We start from the raw sequence: 26776 nt of genomic DNA, 5'->3' as shown, positions 1-26776 counted from the left end.
CTATTATGTCAGTTAATATTTTGTATGACCATATGGGTTGTGCTGAAATCTTTACCTAAATTTAGGAAGAACCCTGTATAATCAAAAAACAAGAATTTGCATTTTGAACACTGGATGTGATTGTTAGCATTTTGAAGGGCTGGAAGAAATGCTTTTACAACATAAACTCCTTATGTAATAACAATATGTATATATTACTCCTTATGTAATAACAAACATAATGGAAGCAAAAGCTGCCTGCTATTCTGCAGAAAATAGCTAGAAGTATAACACTTGCAGTGAGGTGGAAGCTAAAATATAACGGAGCGCTGGTACATACATATGTGTTTACACACCCTCACCAAGGTTTGTAACTCATACAGGTGTAGTCAGAAAGTAGTTATGCAAGTGTTAATGGAATGATGTTACAGTTAAGCCCTATCCAACCAGAAACACATACTAGAGAAGAAAGGCAATTGGAGTTCTAATTCATTTTACTTAACAGTGATGATTTATGACTGAATTTAGGGCAATGTCACATTTCTGAATGTTTGTTCTATTACAGGGATCAAAAAAACCCACAAGCTATTTTACTAGGACTTAAAGACATGAACTGACAGTTCTCTTACAGTGAATTCTCCAGACAGAAAAATGGGAATAGTTTCACCTCATCCTGCAGAGAATGAAACCAATTTTTCTTATGATAACCAGGATTACTAATGGGAGAGACACCATCTTGAATCCAAATACATGAATTAAGACATTCAGCTTCCTTCAGTCCAAGATGGCTAAATCACTGGTTCTGTTTGGCATTAGAAGAGCATCTTTTCACAAATTCTTTGTCTCCAAGACAGTTCTGTGGCTCCAAAAGACAGCAGAGACCATTTTTTGTCAAATCACATGCAAGACTGTTTCAGAAGAAGGAGTGCAAAGGGACATGAAAAGGGAGCCTGTAGAATGATGATCTAAAGAGTCTCAAATATTCCTGCATCAAACTCTAGCCCTCAGGATGTGTGTCTGCTGCGGTCTGATGAGTAAGGTGATCCAAAAGCACTCCCAAGAGATAGAAAAAAATGGCAAAAGTAATCGTAGTGTCTAGAGAGGAAAGTTCTGACTCAGGAAACCTTACTTCATTTTACCTCCATCTGCTTTATTTAACAACATCTGTGGGGAAAGGAGCATCATCTCTTTCCTGTCCTCTTTGCTGGTTGCATGTAAAGGTCTGTAAATCTTAATTTCTCTCTCCAAACAAAATGAAAAATAGGATGCAATTTAGGAATCCAAATCTCCAAGAACTGTAATTCTAAACAACTCATGCTTGTGACTACAAATTAATGGACATTTATAAAGTCGTGTGAATCTGTTTTTGATGAAGTGACAGAGACTGACCAACAAGCTTGAACACAAAAAAATCTATACAGTGGCCCTGGTAAATAAATGGATTCATGATTAACCAACACTGACAAAGCAACTCGGAAATGGGTGTTCTTGGCATGTTCTTTTTCTATCTGAAAGACAACCTTCAATATTGGTTACTGAGGAATTTTTCTTTTACTTTGGGGGGGAAAAAAAAGAACATAAAACAATAGTATCAGTGAGAAATAAGAAGAATACAAAACATTATTTAAACAGCCAAAACTGCATGAAACATGAAGTTGCTTTGAATTTTAGCTTTATATATCTTTCAGAACACATTCATGACAGAAACGTAGATCTTAAAATGTTAATATGGAAAGACTAAAGATAAAATTTTACATACATGAAATGTTAATTTCATAAGCTGACATCAACAGCAAGTAACTGCTCAGAAGACACAGATCACCATTTTAAAGGACAGCTAAGTGAGGCGAATGAAAAGCAGCCACAAGGGCTGTTTCCTGACCACTTTAAGCCCCCCAGCACTACAATGCTACAAGTGCTTACCTGACTACAAGGTAAATCACATCTACGTAGTACATCACACAAGTAAGTGTGTGGCTACATAAAATCTACTGCTAAAACACCATGTACCTACTTTTTCATCAGCACTGTCAACTGAAAATACATCTAAGAAAGGTCCAAGTATCCCATGGTAGAAAAGGAACCTTCAGAATTGCAGCAAGGCATAAAGGAAATGGAGCGCACATGCAGTCAGTGGATACTATACCGAGGCAAAATATCTCTTGCCTTGAACTGCTGCAATACAAATACCCACAATATGAACAGTCAGACAAATATTTAAAAAAGACTTTATATTGTTTTAACATACTAAAATGTATTTTAAAAACGTGGGGAAAAATGTAATTTTTAAGATTAAGTTTTTAATATGATTAAAATGTTCATGCGTCTATCACATCATAAAATCAAAAAGCCTGTATGAACACCAGACAAGTTTGGTACATTACAGCAACTTCTTAAGTCTCTGACATTGTCATGTTTATGAAATACCTATCTTTGAAACAACAACATTCACAGTAAGCTGGTTACTTAGAAACATGAAGTCAACCCTGGTACACCGGATGACTGAAATATTTCATCAGGGTGTAGCGGTATGTAACCAAGTAGATGAATTTGCCCATTTCAAGTCAGCTACAACCTACTGTAGCTAATAATGGTGTCAGCTAAGTAATATTGTGCATTACTACACACATTTCAAGAATGCATTCACGCTAGTTTTTAATAGTTAATGTTTTTACCTAAGGAATTTGTAAACTTAAAATATTAGATGAACTCTTCATTTCTCAATAACTGATGCAGTAACACAGACCACACAGTCCCTGGGGACTCCCATGCAAGTGTACCTGGAGAATATCACCTTATTATTATCTTCCCAAGTGGTTCTCTATTTAATTGCTCCTTTATGATTATGAACAGGGGACAAGATACTATAAATCAAAATGGTTTGCTATGAAAATCACGGCAGGCACTCTAACTGGTACCAAATGACATAGCTTACACAGTCAAAACAACTTTAATTTTTGAGCAGTTACAGTTCTAAACATACTATAAAAAGTAAAATAGCAAATAAAAGCCTGTTCCTTTTAGTTTGAATTTTTAACCTTCTTTGTGTAGTCTTTTTCACAGTTTATGAACTCAAATGTCTTGGTTAGCTAGACAAACTCACCCTCCCCTTTTTTTTTTTTTTATCTTGTCCCATCAGCAGTTTGCTCATTTTCCAATGACTGTGGACACTTCCCCTAGCCCTAAACAAACTCAAAATTTCTTGCAGCTCTGAAGCTATACTTTAAATGACCTTTTATTTTGTTGTTGAATACTTCCTTTAACACTTCTTTGGTAGAACAATGTAACTGAACAGTGTTATAGATTAAGACTGTAGAAGGAAAAATAGACAGTAATGTATTTCCCTCCTGGACCTGAAAATGATTTGGTATTCCATATCCCGAGACATGACATATCCATACCCCACGAATATACAAATTCTCAAACATAACACTAGTAATTAACAGTCTTTGGCCTTATATCCACTGAATTAATGGTAAAATCCTAAGGACTATCACAGTGTACAAAATTTAGTCTTTACTTAGAACTGGCTACCCCAAAATAGATAAGGACTATTTTTCCTAGAACGTACAAATTCTTATAACAGCAATGCCTTATACTGTCTCTGCAGACAGCTACAAATACACTGAGTAAACCCACTAAAAAATAACAAATAACTCTCCAGAGATTTACAACACGTGATGAACTGACTGCAAACCCTATTCCTGGTCCCCCTGCATTGCTGGCTGGGGGATGAGGTTGAGGATTCAGGAGTGAAGTTAAGCCCCAGAAGAAGGAAGGAGAGTGGAGATGTTTTTAAGATTTGAGTTTATATCTCATTATACTACTCTGATTTTATTGGTAAGAAATTAAATTCATTTTTGTCGATTTTTGCCCATGGCAGTAACTAGTGAGGGATCTCTCCCTACCCTTATCTCAGTCCATGAGTCTTTTATTACATTTTCTCTCCCTTGTTCAGCTGAGGAGGGGAGTGACAGAGTGGCTTTGCTGGGTACCTGGTGTCCAGCTAGGGTCAACCCACCTCATACCTGTTGTGAAAGCCATAAGTTTATACAACAGCTGAGTGCTTGTAAGGAAATTACCTTTTGTGCAGCAAGATGGAGAGCAGTTCTTCGGCTACGATCAGCTCTATTAACATCGGCTCCAGCCTTCAGCAATGCCTCTGCACAGTCCAGCCTGTCAGCCAAGACACAGTACATAAGTGGAGTTCTTCCAAATTGGTCCTCTTTATCTTTCAGCTCAGAGTTTCCTAAAAGACAAAACCAGACCAAAAGCTCATTTCAAACAGTTAAGTCTATTAGTATCTAACTAAAAATAGTACTTTTTTATTAAAAAGGTAGCTTATTAAAATATGATTAGGAGGTATCTTATCATAATATGAACAGGGTGAACAAAACAATGGAGTATATGACAAACTCAGAGTTACTGACATTTACAGAACACTTCAAAAATGTATTTACAGAAGAAAGTACATTCAGAAAACATTAGTGCCATAAACACACCTACTACCAGTAACATTCTGCAGTGGCATAATTATAAATAATTTTTAAATAATTACACAGATCTTGGCTGCAAAGACTAATTTAAATAATAACAACAGCACATAAACCAAACAGTCCTTCTGAAACTTGTAAACACTGTAACTAAAAGAAGCTTTGAAGTCTACTCACAGCAATGTTTATTTTAAAAGCACAAATGTCAATATCACATCAATACCATTATTTACTTTAGGGTGCCTTACAATATGGAAACTACGAAAATACTTCACAAGCTTTCTTGAAATGATAAAGTTAGTAGGCAGTAATTAAGCTGAATAAGAAATCTGACATCCTAATAAAAAAAAAAATCAAAACACTATTCTTATTCACAGACACAAAAAAAATTCCCTAAGAGTCACTTTCATTATAAAGTTTCATATTTCTATCAAGTCACCACATAAAGACTAGGATCTTTAACTTCATGTGTATCAACTACCCTATGCATCCTGACCTTCCAGATCTGCCACGTAGCAATGTTGTCTACTATTACTCAAGGAATATTGAATTTTACAGGTAAGTTAGTTTTGCTTTTTAATTATTCCTCTGTCTGCATAACTGTTGATACTTCAAAAGCACTCCAGAAAAGGCATGCTTCTTTACAGACAGTCTTTGCTCTCCCCCAGCATTTTATACTTATCTACATATCCAGTAATTGTACTCTTAATTATCATTTCTATTGATTCACCCAGCAGAGGAATCAAGCAGATTAAAAATTAATCAAGGGGACTATCAAGAATTAAAATTCATTCCTCACCAATCAAGCCTCTAACAAAAAACACTGTTAAGTAGGATACTGCCAGTTACAGCGATCATTTACTTGCTCACTCCATTTCTTAGTTCCTTAAAACTAGAGTGAGTACCATGTCAATCGCATGATTCATTCTATAACACTTTCTCTTGCCTTGAAATTGTGATTTGCATTGAGAAAATTCCTTTTGCTCTGCAAAAAGCAGTTTAAGAACATTTCTGAACTCCTCTGTGACAAAGATATAGAAAAATCTTTTTTGTTCTTTACCCATTGTGTTGTCTTCTGGGACTGTCACTTCACATTGACAATCCACTAGTTTCACCAGTTTTATAACTAATTTTCATACCTCTAGCAAATTACTTTAAAAAAAAAAAGAACAAAGACTTTTACTGACCTGAATCTACCTTCCTCAGACATAGGCTGTTTTTTGATCACCTTTTTGCTTTTTAATATCCACCTTCACACTGTTTAGCCTGCTTACTTCTCTTTGGCTCCCCTAGACTTTTTCTTTTGCTAAGTGCTTTTGCATTCATTTCACACCACAAGCATGGAGTTTACTCTTCACACTCATTTTTAGATTCTTCATAGGAAGTGCTTTCATTTTTGTTAATTCCATGCTCATTAGGAAATAATTCAAAATACAATGTTGAGTTAAACAGGGGGAATCCAAAATTCTTTATTTTCCCTAATTTGTAAAAACATTTGCTAGACTTTCATTTCACAGTATTAAAATTTCATTGCAAATCAGATGCAGTTTCAAGATAATTCTTTCTTCTACTATTAAAAAAAAGTATTTAAAAAGTTGTATGTACCTTTTGTGAAGCTGCCTTACACCTCAGTATTTCAGCTAACAATAAGAGCTTTTTCCATTCAACAGAGCACAGTACAGAAACATCAAAACTGGTTATGACCAACCCTGCAGCCCTGTGCACCAACATACAGATACTGAGGTCCAAAGCATAATTTAACATGTCACTGCTCCCAGCCAACAAGCCAGTTTCTCTAATTAGCTAAGTAAAGTCAGGTTCTCTTCCAGTATTAGTTTGATGTGGTAATTTAGACATCACTAAACCACATTTCACTGCTCACTGTTAACATAACCTCAATAGTGTCTTCAATTTGTTGAACCTGATGGGACTTGCACACTCAAATATATTTTTAAGAGAAATGCACTAACATTTATTTCTCCCAATAAGACACATGCACCTGGTTTATGCTCGGATAACATTGGTTCTTAAATCCTCAATGTGCAAAAACAGTACCTCTCCCTCAAATTCCAGTTCCCTTTCTGTTATATAATGTCAGAGGATATATATAAAAATGTAGAGACTAAAAGAAAGAAATGGATAAGGTCAAGAAAGCAAAAATGGCCTAAAGCTCAACTGCAACCCAACTAAGTAGAGCAACAAACATCTATTTTCATTTACAGCTCCCATAAAGTGATGTAGCTGATGACAAGCAGTTTCCATGACTGTACACAATCTGAGTGAAAAATGAGTAAGACCTTCAAAACTTACTGCCAGCAATTTGCCTGAAGCTCCTGCATTGGTTTTTAAGGAAAAGAAACTATTTCCAGCTAGTAGTAGGTTTTTTCTTGTTTTATTATTCCTTTTGCTTACAATACCCTGTAAGGCCCTTAGAACTATGAAAGTCCTATGGGCATTTCCCTAAAAGGGTGTCTCTGCTCTCAGGCTAAGAGACAAGACAAGGACTAGGAGCCACTATAAGGGGGACTAAGTTTATGAAATACACGAACTACAACAGCTTTTGGACTTGACGTCTTCAGTAAATTATTATTTTCTGCAATCAAGAAAGCCCAGGCAGCCTTCAAAAGTTTAGGTACATATTAGTGCACATAAAATGTGCTTCAGCAAAAATAAATTCTCTTCACATACCTGACTAAGAAAGGAATTTCATTTGATCCCTCCCCTTTCAGAATCAATGTCCTCACCCCACCAGAATATGCATTCCATAAGCTTGTTGCCAACTGAGGTCATGAACATAACGGAATCAAGTGGCCCAATTCCAAAATTTAACTCTCATATTCTTACCTCATCACTTTCTCGCACTCTATGTGAGCAATCATACCAGAGAAAGGGCAGCAGGATGATATGAATTCTGCCTAATTATTAAAAGACAGACCACCTCTTGTTACTTGCAAGAATCTTGCTTTCTGCAATATCTGATTTGAGTTTTATTCAACCTCCCACATCGCAGAACAGGGAAGAGAGAAGCAGAGAGGAGAATCAAACAATAGTATGCAACTGCATATTTGTAACCCATAATTTAGTTAACATTTACAATGAAACACCACATCAGAGATTTAGAAGCATTTGTGTGCAAGCAATGCATGATAAGGGTTTCAGAATGAGGAGTTGGACTGAACAGACACTTCAGTATAATGACTATTATAAACATAATTGTGTTCTTATAAACAATTAAAACAATTAGAGGCATCTTCCCAAAACTCTACATAAAACTGTCAAATGCAAAATGATCCTTCAAACACAAAATTAACTTTTGCTCTCTTTTTGCCTAGGATTAAAATCACCCAGATGGGTTTTAATACTGAAGAACTGTTAATTAAAGACATGTTTGGTGTTGTATAAAACATGGGAAAGAAAATGCTGTGAGCTTTCCCCAAAGCCTAAGAACACACAATTCTAAAACAATGTGATACAGTACGAGATAACTTATGCAATGCAAACAATTAGCACACTTTTGTTAGAATCTTGGTTATACAATTAACACTTGGCATGTACTGTACTTTACAGCATTTAACCCATAGGCTGTTTAGAAAGTCCTGCAATTTAGCACCAGCAGTGGTTAACATACAGAGATACTTTGTTCCAAAGTCCCCTTTCTCAAACTAAATTTTCTGCTTACCTTTGATTCTGTCTGTGCCTCTTTCTGGCACAGGATGTCAAAAGGAACACAGTATCCAGAACACCCTGTAGTATTTCAAGCACCTGTTCTTTTAATATTCATCCATACTCATAATTATATCCAAATAGAACATACATGTTTGTATACAGTCACACAGGCTCCATCAAGCTACAGATGGGAGAAAACCGCGAAACAGGTTAGGGGGGCTGCTCTAAGAGATTGCTTAGCCAGCCTCTACACCTCTCCTATGTTAGTAACTGAATAGGGAAAGCACAAAGAAGAAAGCAATAGCGAATCTAGGGGTTAAAAATGCTCCCTAAAAGAAAAAGAAAGTCAGACTTTATGTTGTTGCATATACCACTAGCTATGTAACCAAGATGCAAAGCTTGGCTCTGTTAGGAAAATGTTGTAAAGGCATCCAGCATATACAGCACACCAAACACTGAAGTACTGTCCTGAATTAGTTGCTGCTGCTGAGTGCAGTCATGAAATTCAGTGAATAGCACCAATTGCTCAATTTGCTTCTGGCATCAAGTTATACTTCCAACAGTGACTGGTAAACAGCTAAAAATATTACTCTGATGCATTCTTCTTCTGCTAGGCAATACTTTTTACTTTTTTTTGGTCCTGTTCTGGCAAAAGTAAGGTCTGTGTCATATCCTGTCAAAACACAGCAAAGCAGAAAAGCCAAATTTTGCTATTTTACCAAAGGCTGGAAGGATTCTGCAGTTTTCTCTCCCATGTAAAAATTAAACAGAGCATTTTTATTTCGTTGCTGCATGATCATCACTAAAAGAATAGTGATTTCCTTATCTGGTTCTAATGGTTGTTTTGTGGTATATTTGACAAAATGTACCAGCAACACAATAAAAGTACTTACTTTTTCCTTTGTGTTTTCAAAAATACATCTTTTGGCTGTGAGATTAATAAAAACATGCCAAAGTTAGCAAAAACTCTGTTGCTTCTGATTGTTAGCCAAAATTTGAAAGTTCAGATTTTTTTCCACCTCCACATGAAGGCAGAAGGTTTTTTTAAAAACCCAGGTATTTAAAGCTACTTCGTAGTTAAATCCCACAGATTTCTAGAAGCATCTCCATATCAGCTGCTCATCTGCTGTTTACAAAATGTTCTATAAAAGAACAAAGAGATAGCAATAATGCAAACAGTATATGTTTGAGCCATTATATGACAAAATAAAGTTGAAGGCCCAACTCCACCAGTGGAGCTTCTATACAGTCAGTTCCCTCAAATTTGTTCATGTTTGAGTCAAATCACTTCTAGTTACCTTATGAAAAAATTAGATAGACCTTGTAAAGGAGAACCACTTACTGCTTTCTATACTGCTTAGATGAAGATCCACACAGCTTACTGTCATGTCTTCAACATAGGTGAGCAGAAGATACATAAAGAAATTTGACTCTGGTTTAATGCAATTACCATTAAATCCTTTACACCCATTAAAACTGACAGCTAATTGCACAAACACAGACTAAGTTTCTTATTATTGCACTGTCCTTTGCCCTTACTAAGCTCAAGGAATAGCATTTTCCAAAAAAGGCTGAGCAAATAAAATTTCCACAGTATCAACTGGAAATGCATTTAATCAGAAACTCTGAAAAAATCAAAGTCTTCATCTATCACAAGGCAGCCTTCCAAATATATTCAACTGGTTTTGGAACACCAAATATATACTGCTTTTGAAAATTACTAACCTGAAATGTCATACCATTCCTAAACAGGAAATGCAAAATGCTGGGCTTTTTAATGGAGAGGAATTTCTTTTTACTTCAGATTCAGTAGGACTAGACTCTACCTTTACTTTGACTTGAGAAATACTGTCAGTCTATCAGAATCAAAGTAACGCATACAGCTGGCTCATTTTGTTCAGAAATACTATGCATTGACAAGACTTCATTAACCATAATAAATTTTCTATAAACACAAGTTAATCTAATTTTCCACAAAAGCAATTCCAAAAATAAGGATTTGCAGCCAAAATATTTTGGCACAAAGCGCTTCTCCAGAATTTCAAATTCCCTGAAAGAGGAGTCCTGAATAACTCTTCTGGTTGTATCACTTACCTACTTTCTATTTTACTTCACACAGAAGTACCAGTCAAAGGAAAGAGGTAATAAAAAGTAAGAAAAATGAGTCATATTTTCAGGACTACATTTATTCTAGAAATACATACAATCAAGAAATTAAAATGTATCTTAATGATCAGAGCCGCAAGTCAAACCCAAAAAGCTTCAGTTTTAAAGTAATCCAAATGCATCTACAATGAAAACAATTACCTGCTATTAGCTTTTGGAGGGTACTCTTATCTCCATTAACAGCAGCAGCATGCACTTCAGATGCTAAGGAGGAACCACTGAAGAGGCAGTTTGCTGAAATATTCATACTCTTTCAAGGTATTACCATAGGTCAGATCTGCACCACCAACATTTTTTGTAGGAATTCAGCTCTAGAAAAAAACCAAAACCGCAACAATAAAACAGAATTAATTTCACAAGGAGTCATTAAAATAATTGTGGATTAAATCTACCTCCAGCCAAAATTCACCCAAAAAAAAAGATACATATATTGTAGTTTCCTTGTCTTAAACATAATTTTCAGCCAATAAGCTTTGCAAAAGTCTGCAAATAGGGTAGTGTTTATCTACAAACCCAACATACCATTCTTCAGTGTTGGCATGCACGCTTCAGTTCAATACCCATTGAAGTCTGCTATCAAGTATCAACTTGTTATACTCCTCCAGTATAGAATCACAGAATATCCTGACTTGGAAGTTGGGATCATCAAAGTCCAGCTCCTAGGACAGCCCCAAGAATCATGTGCCAGAGAGTATTGTCCAAATGCTTCTTACACTCTGTCAACTTTGGTGCTGTGACCACTTCCCTGGGAAGCCTGTTCCAGTGCCCAACCACCCTTTGGGTGAAAAACCTCGTTCTAATATCCAAGCTAAACCTCCCCTAATACAACTTCAGGCCATTCTCTTGGGTCTTGTCACTGGTCACCAGAAAGATCAGCGTCTGCCCTCCCTCTTCCCCTCACAAGGAAGTTGCAGACTGCAATGAGGTCCCCCCTCAGTCTTCTCTTCTCCAGGCTGAACAGATCAAGTGACCTCAACCACTCCTCTCATACGGCTTCCCTTCAAGGCCATTCACCATCTTTGTTGCCCTCCTTTGGACACTAATAGCTTCATGTCTTTCTTATATTGCAGTGCCCAAAACTGCACACAATAATCAAGGTGAGGCCACACCAGTGCAGAGCAGAGCAGGACAATCCCCTCCCTCAACTGACTGGCGATGCTTTGCCTGATGCCCTCAGGACACGGTTGGCCCTCCTGGCTGCCAGGGCACTGCTGACTCATATTCAACCTGGTATCAACCAGGACCCCACAGGTCCCTTTCCATGGCACTGCTTTCCAGCATCTCATTCCCCAATCTGTACATACATCCAGGGTTGCCTTGCCCCAAGTGCAGAGTCTTGCATTTGCCCTTGTTGAACTTTATATGGCTGGTGACTGCCTAGTCCCCTAATTTGTTGAGGTCTCTCTGCAGGACCTCCCTGCCTTCAAGAGAGACAACGGCTCCTCCCAGTTTAGTATTTGTCACCAAACCTTGTTTAGTATTTCTTTGAGTCTTGCATCCAAGTCATTAATGAAGATGTTGAAGAGCACTGGGGTGAGGATGGAGCCCTGTGGAGCCCCACTAGTGACAGGTCACCAGCCTGATGTTACCCCACTAATTATAATCCTTTATGCTGACCTGTGACCCAAGTGCTCACCCACCTCATGATGTGTTTATCCAGCTGTGTGCTGGACATTTTGTCCAGAAGGATCTTGTCAGAGACAGTACTGAAAGCTTTACTGAAATCCAAATTAAGATTACATGAGTTGGCTTCCCTTGGTCAACTAGGTGGGTTACCTTGTCATAAAAGGAAATTAAGTTTGACAAGCAGGACTTTCCTCTTGCAGATCTGTGCTGGCTGTGATCGACAACTGCATTGTCCTTCAGGTGTTTTTCAATAACTGCCAGAATAATTTCTTTATAATTTTACCAGTCACTGATGTGAGACTGTAGGCCTGTAGTTTCCAGGGTCATCCCTCTTGCACTTCTTGAAAGTGGGACAATGTTAGTCAGCACACAGTCAACTGGGACCTCTCCAGATTCCCAAGACCGCTCAAAAATCATTGAGACAGGCCTGATGGTGATATCAGCCAGCTCTTTGAGGATTCTCAAATGAATCCCATCAGATGCCATAAACTTATAGGGATCTACCTGGGGCAGCAGATCCCACACAAGTTCAGGGTCAACTGGGAGCGCATAATTCTCATCATCACGGTCCTCCAGCTCAGGGCACTGGGATCCCTTTAGCCTGTCATCAGTGGTGAACACTGAAGTAAAGCAAGCATTAAACATCTTCGTCTTGTGCATGTCCCTGTTTGTAAGGTGATCATCCTCATCTTGTAACTGGCTGAACTTATTTCTGTGCTTCCTTTTGCTAACCATGTATTTAAAAAAAACCCTTTTTATTGTCCCCCACATCTCTGGCCAGGTCAGCTCCAGTTGAGGTTTGGGCACACAAATTTTCTCCCTGCAGCGGCAAGGGGCATCTCTGAATTTCTCCCGTGTCACCTGACCTTGCTTCCACTGGGCACACACCCTTTTTTTTTGCCTTAGCTCCAAAAGAAGATCCCTGCTCAGCTAAGCCAGCCTGACAGTCTGCTTGACTTACAACACTCTGGAATTGCCTGCTCCTGTGCCCTTAGGAGGTGGTGTTTAAAAAGTGAGCAGAACTGATGGACTCCAGTACCTTCAAAACCATTTTTCCAGGGGACTTTACTAACTAGTTCCTCCATTTTCTTTACATTTTACCTTTCCACAAACAAATCAACTAAAATATGAAACATCCAGAGGCAGCAGTGTAAAATTCAGCAAATACTGAACAACTTAGTAAACCATCAGAAGCATCCTAATTATATCAACAGTAATTTTTACATAAAACTGACTGCATACAGAAGAGAATTGATAATGAAAGATGATCATGATTTCCAGATGAAAGCAGCAGCCCCATCTGCCTAAAGGATCAGTAATCATACACGTGAGAGAAGCAACCCATTATCTCTACAGCAATTCCCAGTACAGTATCATAACTCCATTGAAAGAGCCAATTCTGCACCAGAGAAGTTTTGAAATATTAAGAGGAACTATAAAAGGAAAATATGTAACGTTCCTCAGATATTTCTCTCATGTATATGACAAACAGATGAATTGCTGTGTCGAAGAGTTGTTTGATAAAGACCCTCATTAACTAAAAAAAAGGTATTTATTCAATAAAAATAAAGAAATAAGTACAAGATCTGCTTATAAAAAGTTACTGATATCTACAATATCTGAAATATACTGATATTTACAATATCTGAAATATACATCATATCACCAGAATGAGGTAAATAATTCACTTTTCTTCTTTAGGCTAACATGTAGAAAAATATTAGCCTTGTCAAATCACCTGATATGAAAGGATATTCATAAGGACAGCAAGACTTCCTCAGGTATAGGAAATTTCGTACCAAACTATAGGAAGTCTACTTTGGATTACACAGATGACCAGAATTACATAATTTTTCTATTCAGCAAAACACGAGGTTGCTAAAATTTAAACATGATCACTCTATCAAATTTTACTGATACAGTTTCGAAGTGAAGAAGGAGTTGCGAAAAAATATCAAAGATCTTTCAAATGTGAGTTAATTCAGAAGATAAAACATGCATTCTACAGATGGAAGAGCACAAGTTCTTAAGGTAGTCATAGCAGAACTGATAAAAGCCAAGTTTCAATTTCAGACTATAAAAAACTACACGATTTGTGTGTGTGTGTTTTCAGCTTATGAAACCGACAGGCCACAAGACTTTTGCGGGGTGGCGCATAAAGTCAGAGCCTGTCAGGCTCTGAAACAGAGCCAAGCTTGACCTGGAAAAAGCTGATGTACAGGACTTTCTTTTAAATGGCGTTACGCCCTGTTTCCCTCCTTACACTCGTGTACGTACTGGAAATGTGACAAATGCAAAGCGCAGCTTTCCATGATCTTTTCGAGACAGCTCTGCGAGGTCTCAAAGCACGTATGTATTCTGTAAGGTCCGAAGTTTTACTGGAAGAGGGCGAAGCCCCGAATTTCGGGCGTTCTTCACTTTCAGAATTTACAACTGAGGAAGCGCCAGAATAAATCTGTTGAAGCGTCTAAGGATAAACATCAACAATGACGCTCCACTTCAGCTGAAGTTTCCCAACCCTCCCACCAGCCGCTCTGTCCCCTCACACACAGACTTCCAAACGGAAGAAAGTTGCTTCCCGAACTCCGAGAGCGCGAGGATCACAACGCGCACAGCGCCCAAATACCCCTCCTCGTATTCCCTACAGCTAAACCCGCGTCCCCAGTCCCGGCGGCTGATGGAACAAGGCGGGATCCCGAAGAAACGCTGGGGGCTCGCAGGAACGGGGTAGCGGGGACCCATAAGGAGCCCCAGCGCCCGATCCAGAGCGGAAAAGGATGCGGTACCAGGGGACACCCCCCCCACACACACACACACCCCAAGGCAGGAAGGGTTAACCCTGCCTGCCTTACTTCCCTCCCTCCTTCGCTGCCCCGTCCCATCCCGCGCTGCAGCTGCGCCCCGTAACTCACCTCCACCCCGCCCGCCTCCTCATCGCGCCGCCACCGCCCCCCGCCACCGCCCCTCGGGCAAGCCCCGGTGCGTTCGTGGGACTGCGCCTCCTTCCCGCTCTCCCTCCCCACTCATCTTCCTTCCTTTCCCCTCTCCTCCTCCTCGCCTCCCTTTCCCGGAACTCTACGACCCGGGTGCCCCCGGGAGCGCGCGGCGAGCGCGGGGCCGCCTGCGTGGAACTTGCCACGGGTGTTTCCTGGCGACGGGGGGAAAGTGGAGGGCCGTCCGCCGCACGCGCGGAGAGTGGGAGCCTGCGCTTCTTCCCGCTCCCTGCCGGCCGCCTGATTACCATGAGACCCGCCATCTGTTCCGCTCGCTGCCGACCCTGGCTGCCTCCAGCTCCTCCTGGTAAAAGCCGCCGGCTGCCCCGCTGCCCTTCCCTCCCGCGCCGGCTGGGGTGGCCGGGCGGGCCCACGCTCGGGCTCCCCGTCCCTCGCTTCCGCTCTTTCCCGGCCGGCGGCACCTTGCTGGGCGGGGAGGGGAGGGAGGAAGCGGCGCCGCGGCGGCCCGGCGGTGGTGGCCGAGGCCGATAGGCTGCGCGCCCGGGGTGGGGCCGGGCCCGGGGCAGGGGCCTCGCCTCGGCCCCTCGGGTGCGGGACCCCGGGGGAATGGCCGTGGTAGGGCCGCTTTGCAGCCACCTGGAAGGAGGTTGTGGCCAGGTGGGGGTCGGCCTCTCCTCCCAGGCAACTGGCGACATGACGAGAGGACGTGGTCTTAAGCTGCGCCAGGGGAGGACATTAGGAGGAATTTCTTCACAGAAGGGGTGATTAGACATTAGAATGGGCTGCCTAGGGAGGTGGTGGAGTCACTGTCCCTGGAGTTGTTCAAGGAAGCACTGGATGTGGCACTCAGTGCCGTAGTCTAGTTCACATGGTAGTGTTTGGTCATAGGTTGGACCGATGATCTCAGGAGTCCTTTCCAACCTAATTGACCCTGTGATCTCTAGTTGTTAGACTACAGCATTTTTTGATTTATTTATTTTTTTTTTAGGCTGGCATTACATGCATGACCTAAGCCACCTTCTGGCTTTGCACGTACACAAATGCAATCACTGATGTCTGTGTTCTGTGGAGATAAGTTGGCTGTGTTATACTCGGTCTTTTTTTTTTTTTTTTTTGACAAGTATATGTAGTGATTCTTGCTTTTCCAGACTTGTATTGGGCCAGATTCTGGACCTTTCATAGCATAAGTGACTTGTAGAACTACAGGTGACTTGTGTGAATAAATTTGAATAGGATTTTTCTCTTAAGATACTAATTTGTTTAACCGATCTATTTTAAGCATTTGGGTGAAGAAAACTGGCCAGAAAATTAGGGAATAAATGGAGGTAAAGGTAGATAGAGCTTTGGGGGTCCAAAGAGGAGCACATAGTAATATAACTGCTAATGAATGAATTGCTTAGGAATGTGAGGACAGATACTTAACAAACAGTACAAGTACTCATTATGTGCACTTCTACCTGGATAAGATCTGGTTAGATTATTACAAATTTGCTGTCATTTCAGGCTTGGTAAATATACATGATTGGTAGAGTTTGAAAAAAGCGCATTTGAAATGTTTATATATAGATGCCTATTTATAATGTGTAAGCTCACTGTATGACTATATGGGAGACTAAAGAAAGAACCTAATACTTTTCAGTGACATCTGTGTGTTAAAATATTGTTGCTTGGGTGCTAGATTGATTTGCAATATTATTTTAAATACAGAGACTAATGAGCAAAATCAAAGAGTGTGTACTGTTTAAAAGTGCCATTTAAATGAGCAAGTACAAGTTTGAAAAAGCATTCGTGAGTTAATGAAAGCATTTTTCTTTCTTAGTGGCACAGTTAGTCAATGCTGATTTAATATGCATCATTTAGAGTTACGTTTGCCAACAGAAAAAAATAGGAAATGGCTGTGATCTGAAACTTGTCTGTATTTTATTTGCTGTTTCTTTGAGTATGGGTCATTTAAACTCATTTCTAATGTGATTTAAAAGAACCATATGCACAAAACCCTAAGAATGCACGTCAGCGTTGTTTTTAAAAAAATATAATTTGGTATAATGTTATCTGTGTCCCTATTCAGCATCATGTCAGCCATGGCCCTGTGTTGTAAGATGCCTAGTTACATGAGTCAAGCCAGTGAATCATTCCTTTTAGTAGATTTGTTAAGAGTTTTGTGAAAGTTGTCCTGAGCAGACTGGGAGTGGGAGGGGACCCATTTTCTTTAAGATGGCTGAAAAACGTTGTAGAAGTTGCTGTTTGTTTTCTTTTGGCACTCAGAGACTCTGATAAGGTGTATCAGATTGGCTTTAACGTTCTGGTAACTTTGTTTTTCTTTTTATCAACTGCCATGGATACATAAGTCCAACAATGCAATTGTGATCTTGGCCTTCTGCTCCACGTCAAAAGGATATACCATATAGAAAAACCTCTTTGAGCATGGCATATTTTGTGGATGTGAGTTGTTAGTGTTACATCAGCGGGTCCTAGAACAAAACACACAATGATATGTAGCTCTGAAAACAGCTTACAAAGCTGGTCTTGCTTAGTAATAGCAGTGAAGTCAACAGAAATTCTTTACATTTCCAGACTCTTGGATAAGCATATTTCTTTTCTAGATAGAGATTTAAAATGCTGCAAAAAGAAGAAAAGATACAATGTCAGTATCAAAAGAAGTTCTCTTGTCTAAAGAAGTTTGACAGTGGGAGATCGCTAAAATTTTAGAGGGCCTTTGTTGGGTTTCACTAATATTCTTCTTTCCTGGTCTCACTGATACCTGCCAGTCCCAGCACAACTCTTTGCCCTTCCAGCTTTTCGGCCTCACGTTGCTAGCGTTGAACTGGGCTACTGGAGGTTGAAAAGAGGACAGGGGAGGTACAGGCTGGCATGACCCCTGCCTCACAAGCTGAGTGGAGGGGCAAGCAGCACACAGCACAGGCTGTAGAGGGTCTTGTGCAGCTGTTTCCGAGACTGGCATAAGAGATGCGTAGTAATGTCATGTGGGCCCTTGTAGATTAAGATGTTTCTACCATGTTGGTATGTTGCTTAATACTGGGCATGACAGACCTTTAAGATGAAACCAAGACAATGGAATAAATGCTGATGGGAGAGTGGCTCATCATATTTTCCTCTAAGGCAAGGTGTGGTTCTTTGGCTTTGCTCTAACCAATCGTTCTGTGTGTTTGCCTGTACTTGCAGTCAGGTATACTTTGCCTATAAAGAAAGTTCTAGAATGAGACACTCTTGCACATGCTGCTTTTGCTTATATTTGAAAGGCATTTGTCATATTGCTCGGTGCTTCACTGAGAGTTTCCTGCAGTATCCCTGAGCAATAGCTGGGACTAGAGGAAACCACCAACTGATAGTGAGGGGAATGAAAGGGGAAGTTCTCTAACTGGAAAAAACCTATAGGGGTACTATTTCTGTTTCTTGTTTTACTGCCACTGCCTTTCATGTCTTGTTAACATGGCACCAAGTACCTAAGCAGTGAAAATAAAATGAAATAGAATTATGTCTTTTAGCATAATGTGAAATGTGTAGTAAGTTGCCCAAAGAGAAATTGAACACTCTACACAATTTATGTATAGAGCATATTTCTGTGCATTTACCTCTCTCCACATTTGTATTAAACCCCAAATTTTATAGTTGGAAATCCTGCTCAAAATATTATATTCTGAATTTGAGCATTAGTCAAAGATTGTAGTTAAAGGCAAAATTTAGGCCACTGAGCCTTATACAATGGAAGGGATTCCCTCCAAGAGTAGCATGGGATTTCTGAGTTGTCCATCACCTGTCATGGTCTCTAAGCAGTGGTATAGTAGTTAACTGAGGAACTTTCCCTAGGTTGGGGAGAGGAAGCAGAGAAGTCTTGCATTCTTGTGAAGACAACTTGCATTCTGCTTGCTATGCTATATGATGGGCGTTTCCTTTTTGGAGTGCTCAGGAGCAAAGAGAGAAGAAACTGAACTTTTTCTTCAAAGAGAAGACTTGGACAATGCTGGAAAATGCATAAATGAGTTATTGACAGTAAGATGTCAGAGGCTGTTGCTAATGGCTGAAGAACACTGTGGTGGCACACTCCATTTGATATCTTTTGATATCCTTACTGTTCTCATCCATAATGTGCTTTGTTTCTTGTTTGGTTGGTTTTTTGTGGGCTTTTTTGCAGGACTGCTTTCTTAAGCAAAAGACTGGTCCTCTTATTGCTTTATCAAGAAAGTAGAATTACCACATCCTATGTGTTTTAATCAAACGTATTTTTTTTTAAATACTTTAGGATTATAAGCTGCTATTCAGGAGAAGCAATTGTTTACCTTGCAGGCTCACTTGTATAGATTCCAGGTATTTTGTTTGCTTAAAGGGAGGGAATTGTCTCGTGCAAAAGGCAAGTGTACAGCTATTCTGTAAATTTTTTACCAGCCCTTCTTCAAAATCTCTTCAGGAGAGTCTAGAGGTACGTTCAAGAATAGGTGCTTCAATAATAGAGTGAGGTTTGGATGCATTAGCAATAACTTGTTCGTTGTTCCTTCTGCCCCATTTGAGAGTGAGTTCTCTAGTGATATAGAGGAGGAAACATAGTAACATTTGGGAATGTAAGGAGAAGCAACATAGGATGTAGATATCAGTGCCTAAGGAGTATTTTCTTCCAAAACTCCAAACTGGAGAAAACTTCCCAGAGAAGTAGAGGAGGGCAGGTTCATTGTAGAGAATTAGGAAATAAAGTGAGATCAAATTTCCTTTGAGAGTTCTGCCTTACCCTTTCTTTCTCTGTGATATGTCTTCCTTCATTGGAAGCATCCTAACCATTGGCAGAACACATGCAATTCAAAACTGTTAGTAATATCAACTGCTGATGTAGTCTAATTAAAAAAAAAAGTTCATAAATGGGATTTTAGAAGTTTGATAAACTTTAATTTTATTTTTAAATTTGCTGTCTCTCAGGTATTTCATTTTACATTGTTAAGAGTTATTCTGTCAAGTTATTGGTATACTAAACACTAACTCAGAATGTTTTTTTCACTGCTGGTTGAGGATGCTGTGTTTCTCCAAACCAGCTGCAGGACTCTTTACATATTAAATTATTCTCTGGTGATTACAAAAAATGCCTTCCAAAAAGCAACAAGGTATAATGCAAAAGAATTCCATAATTTTTCCTATTTTCATATATGCTACTACTGTGAAACTGACTACTCTGATAATACACCCTTTAAAGCTCAGAGCCATTCATGCCATTAAAACATGTCCAAAGTTCCACTACTGTCTCCTCCAGAAAAGTACCTGTGACTTGCAGCCTCTTCTAGAAAGGAACCAAACCTGTAAGCTCTTTCACATGCATGCAAAAATCCCTTTAATCTGGCAGTGATCCACAAGACCTGCTTTTTGTGCAGCTGATAGAACAAAAACATTATCTTGTTGGCTGCCATGGCACTAAGCATAATGCAAAGTGCAGTGACCTGTATCTCAAACCATACAGGGATTGTGAAACAGTGAAAGCAGTGAGGACAGAGCATCCTACGAGGTTATCTAAAGGCAGGTGCTCGGTGCGTACCTTCAGCAAGTAACTGGTTCCCAGGTAGTTGAATATGCAGCACAAGGTTTCTGCTGAACACAGTAAATCTCCTTGTTCATCTATTTTTAGTGTGGTAAGCGTTCTAGTTTTCTTCCAGCCTTTTTTTCTTGACCTGCTAGTTTGGCTTTAGCAAGGAAGCTTTGATGGAGAGGAGTATTGAGTCCAACCGTATTTACCTGATTGGATCAAGTTGTAGAGTTCTGCCACTAGAGGTTTGATCATTTAAATGGGAAGGGACCTCGAAAAGTCATCTGGTCTTACTCCCTGCTCAATTGAAAACTAACTTAGATGGGATCACTCAGGGTTTTTTCCAGTCATCTTGTATATCCAAGGAAGGAAGTTCTGTAACTTCCCTGGGCACCTGTTTTAGTGTTGGATCAAAACCTTGTTGAAAGTTTTCTCTGAAAAATCTATTTGGGGATGTAGACTGTGTACAAGATTGCCTCTTGTCCCATCACTGCATCTTTGAGAAGAGTCTGGCTCTGCCTTCTCTATAACCTCTGATTAGGTCACTGGTAGCAGCAGTAATAACTTCCTCCTCTTAAGACTGAACAAATGCAGCTGTCTCCGCCTCTCCTTGTATAACCTCTTCTCTCATCACTACTTACCTTTGTAGCCACTTGCTGGACTTCACTTCCACATGTTAATGTCTTGTACAGACAGTCCAAAAACTGGACAGAATCCTTCAGATGCAGTCACACAAGTGCCAACTAAAAGGCAGGAATCACTTCCCTTGGTCTGCTGGCTACACTTCTGATAACACAGCCCAGTATGCAGTTGTCTTTGCTGCAAGGGTCATGCTGCTGACTCCTCTTCACCTTGCTCCTCAAGACCTTTTCTGCAAAGCTGTTTTTCTGTCTGATTGGCTCCCAGCCTGTATGGCATTATTCCACCCGAGATGCAGGACTTTGCCTTTGTTGAACTTCACAAGGTTTCTGTCAGACCATTTCTCCAGTCAGTTGTGAGGTCTGTCTGAATAGCAGATCTCCTGTCTAGCTTATAAACTACTTCACCAAGTTGCATATTCTCAGGAAGCTGCTGAGGGAGTGGTCTGTTGAATCATTCTGGTTATAAGTAAAGACAAACCTTACACTCAAAATTGATCTGGAGAAACTCCATTAGAGGTCACTCAGACATGATGTCTTTAGTTACAGCCCTTTGAGCTCGGCAGTTCAGCTGCTGTGTCACTCACTTTATAGTTCACTTATTTAGTTCGTGTGTGGCCAGTTTTGGTCTAAGGATACTTTGAGACACTGTGTTAGAAGCTTGCTAAAGTCAAGGTGAACAATGTCCAGTACTCCTCTCTCATTTACAAAGCTAAATGGCTTGCTACAGGAAACAGTCAGATTGATTTACTTATTCCAAATATATGTTGGATGGATGTGGCTTCTAGAAAGAAAATTAGTCTCCATAATTCTCCTGATGACCAGGAAAATATGTTTGGTCTGGTTCTGTGGCTGTGTGTACGTCCAGTTTGCTTAAGAGCTTTCGAACTTGGTCTTCTGCTCACATGGGTAATGCTTCTTTTCCCAGGTTCTCTACTAGCAGGCTCAGGCCTCATCAGTAGAAAATCAAAGACATTATTGAGTGTCTAAGCCTCTTCCGTGCACTTTCCTTACTAGTTGAGCAGCAGGCCTACGATTTTCTTAGTCTTCTTTTGTTGCCAGCATACCCGTAGAAACCTTCTGTGTTACCCTTAACATCCTTCTCTCAGCTCCAGCTGAGCTTGGACTGTTGCCTGCTCAAGCAGTGTTTCTCTACTCCTGCCAAGTATTTATTTGCTTACCTCTACCTTCTGTGTACTTCCTTTTTTTCTGTTTTTAAACTCATCCAGAAATTCTGCCATACAACTTTCTGCACAGTGAAGTGGATTGTTTCCGTGCTCCAGTGAGGTGGTCCTTGAAGCTCAGCAGGCTCTTGTGGGCCCTTTTGGCTTTCAGAGCCATGTTCTATGAGTGGCCTGAATTGTTATTAAGACCTGAGTGTATTCAGTGGTTCTGTAAGGTACTATTTTTTTAATTAAAAATAAGTTTCGTAGTAGATTATAGATGGGATTTAGTGTGAGCCCTAGTCATTGGTGGCCTATATATGAAAGTTTCATTAGCAGCAGCAATGAAGTGAAACACTGGAAGTCCAATGGCTTGCTTCCTGGAAGACATAAATTATCACATTTTATGTGTTGGAGTCTCCCAGCTGCTTTGCTTTGGGACCAAAATGAAGGATATGCTAACTAACAGGGAGATTTCAGTTCCATGTTTTACTGCATTCAGTTTCAAAGAAAGATACTTCTCTGTGGCTTAGATTTCTTTAATGACTGAAACTCTGCATTTTAAATGGTATTCATGAAAAGGAACCTGAGCAGAAGTTAGGGCTCTAGAAACAGAGTTTAGTAAATGACCTGTTTCCTTGGCATGCTTTTTGCTTTCAGCATGTCTTCTGTCTTGTCTGGCATCAGTGATTCTTGCATGTTTCTTGTGTGTTTCATTGAGGTGCATCCAAAAAAAAAAGTCTGTAAGGATGTCAGGTTTTTGGGGGTTTATTTTCATAGATTTGTGAAAGGGAGAGAAGAGGAGCAGTTTAATCTTTGTTGTAAGATAACTGGCAGTAAAGCTTATATTTTGTCTCCAAGCAGATTCATGTGGCAATTGGACATAAACATGGAGAGAACTTGTCCATTAGGAACTCTGCAAGGAAGTATTTTGAAAGGCAAGGAATAGGTGCCTGTTCCAATGGTCTTGAAAAAGAAAACAACAGCTGTGATAGTGTTTTGCTGTTTTCCGTAGCTGTCGTGATTATGAAGTGATGATATAATTAACTTTCTCAAAAGCTTCACAAAGGGAAAGCTTTTCAGTGATATATTCATATTTGTAATCCCGAGAAGAGTTTTTTGTTCCTTTAGTCACTCTATCACTTCTGGCTCTTATAGTTTATTGAAATCCCTTTTCTTAACTCTTGCTGAAAGCACTTAGCTCCTATACTCTTTGCCAGTCATAAAAATTATGAATTTTCATAAACATGTATATGAAAAAACTTTTTTTCCTTTTTTTTTTTTTTTCCTTCCTTCTCTCGGTTGAGTCAATTCACTTGGGACTTTGGACAGGATGATTGAAAGACAAATTGGTTGCTTCACAAAGGTAATTAAGAGTGTATGTGGTGCAGGGGGTGAACAGTTAGGAGTTCTTTCCTACTAATGATACGTTAATTAGTGAAGGGAGCTCAGCGAGTGTGCGAGCCTCTCAGGAATTACCTTTAAATGACATTTAAAACTGCTTTGCTTAAAAAGGTAAAATTGCAGGGGGGAGAGGTCTTTTTAGTATTTTAGTATTTTAAACATTATTTTAAAATAAGCCAATACATAGCTGTGATACCTTGCTGAGGATTTTGATAACAGTTCTGGTTGCAGAAGTCCTCCATGTTTGCTTCATGAAGCTGGTTAGTTGCAGAGCCAGGGTGTCTGATACTTGCTCCCACTTCAAGCACTGCACCATGTTAATGTGTTCGTACTATTTTTAGGACCAGTCTGGAATACTTGCTTGAATATTTTTGTGGGAGTCAGCTTGAAGCTGGCAGGTTTAATATTCCTTGGGGAGGTAAACCAGCAATGAGGTATCTCCATATGACTTTCTTTTGTGCATTTCAAAATATCTGTGGCATGTGTCCTGTCCTCTGCATTATTTACTCTTCTGCTGTCCAGAGCTATCTGGGATAAATTGACAGCATATGTGCAGCTGTTTAGGGTAGAAAGAAAATAGCTCTTATGCAGTCTGAAATTAGCCATTCATTCTTCAAGGTACGTGTGGCTGTGGTACCAATGGTGAATTTTTCTCCTCAGGTTCAGGTAGCATTGCTTTAATCAATGCTCTTCCATAGAAGATAGCCAGTGAATTAATTGTAAAAGGTATCTCTTTTTTTTTCTTCCTCATTGAAATTGGGAGATTTCTCCAATGCTAACTTGTCAATTAGGATGCAGCTGTGGAGTAGTATTTCTATTACTGCTTATTTGAAAGATCATATCCCTTATCATATGTTATTTTAAGGTAGCAAATCATAAATGCTAACATAAAAATTGAGGTAAAACATTTGTTAGAGACAAGCTAATGGTTTGCCAGAGAGCTTTAATATACTGTGATTAGTAGTTTGCATGTGTAGAATGGAAGTTTGTGGAATGTGCATCATAATTATGCCTGGAGTGAAGAAAAAGAAATAATCAAAGTAACGTAAGTTTAGATGATGTTTTAAATTTGTTTATTCTAAAGTTCAGAGTTCTGATGTTAAGGGAATGATAAGCTGAGGCTACAAAACTCCATTGTATTTTAGAAAGTTTGTAATTTTGAAATTCTAAGGAATTTTTCCACATTTTGATTCCTCAGAAAAAGAAGGAAGAGCAACAGCAACACAGGACTAAATCTCGATGGTTTTACTGTACGGGCAAACACTTCTTGCACTATGAACGTCTGCATCACAAAGTACTGTAGCTCTCTTTTGATAGTTGCACAAACAAAACCTTAAGCTCCTGCTGAAATATTAGGTAATCTGAGGAAAAGTGGCACCTCAGTCATGCTGATGGAAAACCAAAATCTGTAGCACAAGGAGAGTTCTTAGTGATATTGGAAGTATTATTTCTTTCTAAAAGCTCTAGATATGAAGTCAATGAACAAGGGTGGTTGTGTCTGTATTCATGTATGGGTTAGTTCTGGAGGAGATTACAGAGTGTAACTTGACCATGCCATGCTAAAACTGGAAGAGAGCAAGAGTTTACCTTAAATTGCTAGTTGTTGTAGAATCATTCCTACATTTACTGCTCTGCCAATGATTGTTGCTCCATTGTTTAGTTTTAATTGTCATCATCTTTAGTGTCAAATAAGGGTGACCCGAATCAAGGTGGCTGTGATTCTGTACTTTCAAAAAGGATTTTGTTGTTTGGAAGTACAAATAGGCAGCAGTGCTAATGTAAATGGTACAATTAAAACAGTGATATCGGAGGCTGGTTTGTCCACTTCTCTTCCCTTATGTTGTCTTTAGAGTGCAAGTTAAACCATTATGTTTTGCATTCTTTTGGTTGGGCTGGGCGAGAAGAATGACCTCAGCTGTATTTTTCATTTAAGTATTTTGTGTGTCTATTTCTCACTTTTGTTGCCCTTTGTGTTTTCCTCCCTGACCCAGTACCTCAGCTGCATGGTTAAAGCAGTGTGGGTCCAGCATCCAGAGCTTCAGGACTGTGGTATTTCAACTATAAATGCTAATAATATGTGAAATACAGATTTCTCCAACACTGTATTTTTATTATGCCACCTGACTGCTATTTTATCTAAATTGATTCTTAGATGTTTTAATCATGAAGGGCTAGTTAATGTGTGTTTATGGTAGCCTTTATTTTGGCATTTGTGCAGTTGGTTTTGGTAATTCACACCTACTTTTAAAACAAGTTCCAGCCTGAAAGGTGAAGCTGAACAGGGTTGTCTTTGCTTAAAGTTCCCGCCTTTCTTGATACTACAATGGTCTGGAGAACATGATGCTTTGGAGCAGAGGAGTAAAAATGTGTTCAGCATTGCAACTAGATTGTATAATTAGTAAACAGCTAAACAACTAGAAATGAGTAGGTATTGATCATTTCACTTAAAATGAATTGGTTTTTGTTTTGTTGGAGAATAAACTCAGTATGTATTGGAATCTACCAAAGCAGAAATTGTGTTATTTTTGAAGCAGTAGAATGTGTGTAGGCAGCAAGTGTGGAAAATTCAGTTATCCACTAATATGTTCAGTCCTTCAGATTATTCCAAGCTAGCAAATATTCACATGACAAAGAGAATATGGGTTGTTGTGGAAACACTACATCTGCCTTTGGTTCCCTCCTCTAAGATTATGCTTTAAAGGAGAGATTCTGAATTCTGTGGCCACTCCTTCCACAGAATGCCATAGAAGCTTTTGTTTCATTTTAATATGCATTTTCATCACCAGTCCAAGAATGAAGAAAATATACATCTATTTATGTTATTAAAAAAAAAATCTAATTCCTTGTTCTGCAATGGCCCTGCATGTAAAGACTATAATGAAGGGCACAGGAAAGACTGTACAAGATCATAATGAATAACAGGGTAGTATGTTGCTTTCTGTAATGATACACGTGGCTCTCAAAACACAGTTCCTAATAAACCTTCTATTTAGACTCGACTATATGAAAGGACTCACAATTTCTTCTCTACTGTTACACATCAAAATAATTTCCAAAATATTTCAAGTGCAAAAATGGCTTTGACTTATCTTAAAATGCAGAGAGGATATTGAGAAATGATTTGCATACAGGGTTACATGATCTGTGACGTGAGGAATGGAGTTAC

The 26776-nt window shown here is 39.4% G+C and overlaps 1 protein-coding gene across 8 annotated transcripts in view; it reads right to left on the bottom strand.

Annotated features, from left to right (window-relative positions):
- Positions 1-14902, bottom strand: part of INVS (inversin) — a 95399-nt gene extending 80497 nt beyond the window's left edge. For 5 of the 8 annotated variants that reach the window (XM_029958937.1, XM_018070029.2, XM_018070031.2 and 2 more), the window contains exons 1-3: positions 14843-14902; positions 10446-10615; positions 4062-4228 (exon numbers count right to left, since the gene is read on the bottom strand). In XM_029958937.1, coding sequence (XP_029814797.1) covers positions 4062-4228; positions 10446-10551 — 273 coding nt within the window. In that variant the 5' untranslated portion in view covers positions 10552-10615; positions 14843-14902. Of the gene's footprint in view, positions 1-4061; positions 4229-7316; positions 7780-10445; positions 10616-14207; positions 14751-14842 lie in introns of those variants that run through there. The other 3 variants (XM_029958938.1, XR_003915679.1, XM_029958940.1) reach the window with 3 other exon arrangements.
- Positions 14903-26776: the final 11874 nt, after the last annotated feature.

This window comes from Manacus vitellinus, unplaced genomic scaffold, assembly GCF_001715985.3.
Source record: "Manacus vitellinus isolate BGI_N305 unplaced genomic scaffold, ASM171598v3 scaffold_17_pilon, whole genome shotgun sequence".
Lineage (NCBI taxonomy): Eukaryota > Metazoa > Chordata > Aves > Passeriformes > Pipridae > Manacus > Manacus vitellinus.
The sequence above is the reverse complement of the archived record's forward strand: the minus strand, read 5'-3'. Positions and strand labels throughout refer to the sequence as shown.